At 40.9% G+C, this 4,924-nt stretch overlaps 2 protein-coding genes across 2 annotated transcripts in view; both read right to left on the bottom strand.

The window, feature by feature from the left end:
- The window catches only part of si:dkey-246g23.2 (solute carrier family 66 member 2), a 271,509-nt gene that overhangs the window by 96,642 nt on the left and 169,943 nt on the right, over positions 1 to 4,924 (bottom strand). The gene's annotated exons all lie outside the window — the stretch shown is intronic.
- On the bottom strand, positions 3,338 to 4,753 carry LOC112152232 (gastrula zinc finger protein XlCGF71.1). Its single transcript, XM_024281682.2, has one exon. The coding sequence runs from the start codon at positions 4,714 to 4,716 to the stop codon at positions 3,904 to 3,906; it is 813 nt and encodes a 270-aa protein (XP_024137450.1). The 5' UTR covers positions 4,717 to 4,753; the 3' UTR covers positions 3,338 to 3,903.

Here is a 4,924-nt window from a genome sequence, read left to right as displayed (position 1 = left end):
GGAGGATGCATGACATGGATCAACAGGCACGGATGAATAATGTGATTCTCACGGGACTTCAACTACAACCCCGGGTGCGGCCTGGTGGTACCAACGTTAGCATTGATGCTAACAGAGCTGTGATGGATGCTAACGTGACCGTGGAGAATAAAGTTGGACAATTTCTTGCGTCCAAAGGGATTTCATTGGACCTAAATACTGTTGAGATCTGTCATCTGCTTCCTCGGAGAAAGAATACGGATAAACCAGCGATCCTGATCAGGTTTGTGAATCGAAAGCCCAAGATAGCTCTGATGAAGCAAAGAAAACACCTGAAGGGTTCTGCTGTTTATCTTAACGATCATCTGTGTAAATATTACGCTGATCTGGTGAAGCACGCGAGGCTCCTACGATCGAGGAAACAGATCCACAGTACGTGGACTCTGAACTCCAGAATCTTTGTGAAACCACTCGGACCACCGGACGTTACAAAGCCTTTGGAAATAAAATCCATGGAAGACTTTGAGAACTGTGGGATTACGCATGTCTGACTCTTTAATTCAAGCAAAAAGTGAAATGTGAACTAAATAAGTATAATCATTTTTTGATTTTTGATCATTTTTGAAGATGATTTTTACTTATTACTTTTTCTATTTCTATAATAATTCTTTGATTAATACAATCTGCACTAATTGTATTTTTTTAATTAGAATATTTAGATCTTTACTGCATTACCAAATGAAGATGATTAAATTATTCCTTTTTGTATTATCATAATTAATGCACAAAGTGTCTTTTTTCTATGAGAATATTAGATTATTGTTTATGTAATATGCAGTAATGATTACTGAAAAGTTTACAATCACTATGGTATTAATTTTCTTCACTCATTAATATAAATCAGTGTTCCTCATTCCTGGTCCTCCAGATCTACCACCCTGCCTGTTTTCCAGATCTCCTTGGACTGCTTGCTGCTGATTACCTGGACCAGGTGTGTTCATTCAATCAGAGTGTGAAGACATCTGACTGAACTAATCAGCAGCTGGTAGGACTTGGAGATCTGGAAAACATGCAGGGTGGTAGATCTCGAGGACCAGGTATGGGCAGCCCTGATATATATGATTTGTCGTGGATGCTTTGAAACTTGATCACATTAACGATATAAATGATCCTTAATAGCCTGATTTTATTAATGTTTGATATTAAGTCCTTAACCGGATATTGATAATTCATGTAGAGAAAATGGTCGAGTCGGGGTGGGATTATATAAATTCACTTCCTTCTACTCCCTTTCAAGTGATCATAGAAAACTACTGTATCTGACACAGATTTAGCCAGTTTACACACCGATTCTATGTTTAATTTAAGAATCTCTGATTGTCTCTGTAGCACCCTCGAGAAATTAGCATGAGCACGATGATTTTAAAACAGGGTTTATTATGTCTTCACAACCCGTGAGAACTGACAGCAAAGAAACAGAATAAAAAAAGCATCAAAATCTATTCCACAGCTTACAATGTACAAAAACTTTATTAAATACAAAATAAAAGCACACAAACCTCGTGGGCTGGCATCCACGAGGGGCTAATAACTTGTTTGGCTTGAGATTATTTCTTTCTTTTCTTTACTAAAACATAATAAACCAATAGTTTCATTGATAATTCTGTAACATTTTTTGTCTGATTTATACAGATCTTAACTGGGAACTTCATGTGTCTGCAGCAGCGAGCATCTAGCAGGGTGTGTGCGCAGTTAAAACTAGTCCGGGTGGAACCTTTTCACTATAGTATGTTCCACATGCTTTCACCACTAGATGGCGCATGTTAAGTACAAATTAAAACACCAAAAAAATGTGTAAACATTTGGGGCTGTTACAGTCTCTGTCGGGCGTCGTTGCCACCTGCGTGAATTACGACCCGACGGAACCTCGCCTTACTCTGGGCTAACATTCTGAGGTTTCCTTCGATGTCACCAACTCTGGCTCCCGGGTAACATCTAACTGTAGCTCCCTTGAGCTTTACGAGTCTGACCTCAGAGGAGCCAATGACCAGGGTTTTCGGTTCAGTTGGTGCGTTACTGAGCGGAGAAAACCTGTTACATACAGGGAGCTTCGGGCGCTCTACGTGCTTTCTTTTAGCTCTGTGCTTTTTCCCCACCGGTACAAACTCATCCTGGGGATTCCCCGACTGCTGAGAGGGCGGTGGGATGCTAGCTAATTCAGCTTTACTAGCGCGGCTAGCGCTCCGAGTGACAACAACATGGCTAGCTGGTTTAGCTTCCATTGAGCTAAGACGCGCTTCCAGCTGTTCGAGCCTGAATTACAGGTCTGATATCAGACTACAGTTAACACAACGACCATTGTCTTCATTAAAAGAGGCGGGATCCTGACTAAACATATGACAAGTGGGGCAGGAAAGAGGGCTGGGAGCCAGAGAGGTAGAAGACATGCTAGGACAATCACTGGTTTACGCTCACCAGAACGGCGCCTAATGTAGGGCGCCTCTGCCCCGTTGATGTAGGCTCATGATAGCCCAGAACGGCGTCTTTCTGAGTCACGTCCGGCGTCCCTCCGAACACAGCTGTCAGATCTTGATGTTGTTTATATTTATACTTATGGATTTGCTAAATGATCTGTACTTATACTGGTAAAACATACCTCTAAATGAATGTTAAAACCAGGTAATGGTAACTATGTAAAGTAAGTGAACTTCAAAGTCCTTCACACTGTCGAATCCACAAGTTTCCACGTATTCCTTCATGGAGTTTTTTTCTTTACTATATAAATGTGTGGAAAATCAAGGCTTTTTGTCATTAATTTGATTGGTCATTTTAACCGTTTCTGCTCAATCCTGAGAGTGGAACCAAACCATGAATTCATCAGAGCAGAAGATGGTGGAGGATGGGCTGCTGGGAGGAGATGATGTCATCAATATGTTCTTCAGTGCATCCAAACAAGCTCTTCATCTAATAAATCTACTGGTTCTGTTTCGACAAACTGTTGAGTTTTAGCTTTGAACAAACGTGATGAATTTTAACACAAACTCGAACCCCAAGAGTCTTTTTCACTAGAAATATTGTCCCCAGACCAGAAGAAGCAACACGAGCTGCATGTGTGACATCACTGATGGTGTCTGGAATTTATGCAGTCAATATTTCAGAAGCTAATCGCTTCTTTCTTTCATTAGCAACATTTCTGAATAACCAAATGAGCAAAGGAACATCTGATCACACCAGAAAGAAAACAGACATTGCTGGAATTGAAATTAAGCTAAGCAAACTTCTGTTGTTGTCAAGGTAACGTGTGTGTTCTCACACAACAGAAATCACTTATAAACTGACAAAAAGAGGACCAATAAATATCAACTTAAATCTGCCTTTATTTTTACAACATGAAGAACAAGTGAAGACATTCTAGATTCTAGGATTCCACAACATTCACATCCAATAGGAACATCAGATGAAACATAAAATAACACATTTTCCATAAACTTATCTCTGTGAAGTGTTGTGTGACATGGAATACATTTGTAAATGACTTATCATTTTAAATTCATGACTACGTGCTGATATATGGACAGAAAGTGAACTATTATTTGTCTAACACTGTCCTAGACCCCCCCCCCCCCCTCCACACGGACACACTTTATGTATTTACCATTGAAGTCGATACATGAAAGACTTTCACATTTAAGAACTTTTTTTTAAGAATTTTTATTCTCCATTGGAGTCCGTGGCAGACAAAATGCTGTCCACCTTTGTCATGGGAGGAATCACACATCAATATAAGGGTCGGGTCATCTGGACCCAGAAGATAGCACAAGGATTAGATAAAGTATCTTACAAACACGGACAATAACACACCACAGGAGGAATTAAAAAAATGTCATAAATATGATCTGCAGCTTCAGTCTTTTACTGCAGAAGTCATCTTCTGTGGTTCTCCATGTGCTTTCTCAGATGACATCTCTGACTGTAACTTTTGTCGCATTCTTTACAAGAAAAGGGCTTTTTTTCTGCGTGGGTCCACATGTGGATTCGGAGGTTAGAACTTTGGCTAAAACTTCTTTGACACACTTGACAGGAAAAAGGCTTCTCTCCCGTGTGAGTCCTCATGTGCGATATGAGATAGGACTTGACATTAAAGCTTTTGTTGCAGACTTTACAGGAAAAGGGCTTCTCTCCCGTGTGGATCCTCATGTGGATTCTGAGAGTAGATCGAAGGCTGAATCTTTTACAGCATTCTTCACAGGAGAACGGCCTCTCTCCCGTGTGAGTCGTCATGTGACTTCTCAGATTAGACCTGTCTTTAAAGCATTTGTGGCATTCTTTACAGGAGAACGGCTTCTCTCCTGTGTGAGTCCTCATGTGACTTCTCAGATTAGAACTGTCATTGAAACATTTGAGACATTCTTTGCAGGAAAACGGCTTCTCTCCTGTGTGAGTCCTCTGGTGGATTCTCAGGTTCGATCCATTTCGAAAACTTTTCTTGCATTCTGGACAGAAAAAGGACTTCTCTTCTCTGGGACCACCCACAACAAACACATTCTTCTCCGTCAGGGTATCAGACTCCCGCTTCAGATCAACCTGCTCTTCATCCTGACTGATGCCCAGCTCAACTTGCTCCTCCTTAATCTGTGGAGGTTCTGGGTCCTCCTGCTCTTCCTTAACCAGAGAAGGTTCTGGTTCCTCCAGATCTTCCTTAAACAGAAAAGGTTCTGGTTCCTCCTCTACTTCCATGACTTTCAGAGGTTCTGGTTCCTCCTGATATTCTGTAAACTGTGATGGTTCCAGTACTTCCCAATCTTCTGCAGTCTCTGGACGTTGTCGTATCTCTTGTATTTTCTCTTTAATCTGAAAGAGTTCTGGTTCCACATGGTCTTTTAAATTCTGTGATGTTTCTGGCCCTTCACATTGTTCTTTATCCTTTGGAGGTTCTTGATCACCC

The sequence above is a fragment of the Oryzias melastigma genome, linkage group LG6, assembly GCF_002922805.2.
Source record: "Oryzias melastigma strain HK-1 linkage group LG6, ASM292280v2, whole genome shotgun sequence".
Lineage (NCBI taxonomy): Eukaryota > Metazoa > Chordata > Actinopteri > Beloniformes > Adrianichthyidae > Oryzias > Oryzias melastigma.
The sequence above is the reverse complement of the archived record's forward strand: the minus strand, read 5'-3'. Positions and strand labels throughout refer to the sequence as shown.

Bases quoted from the DNA above. Each gene is read 5' to 3' on its own strand.
- LOC112152232 (XM_024281682.2), bottom strand. From the start codon at position 4,716: ATGGAAGTAGAGGAGGAACCAGAACCTTTTCTGTTTAAGGAAGATCTG.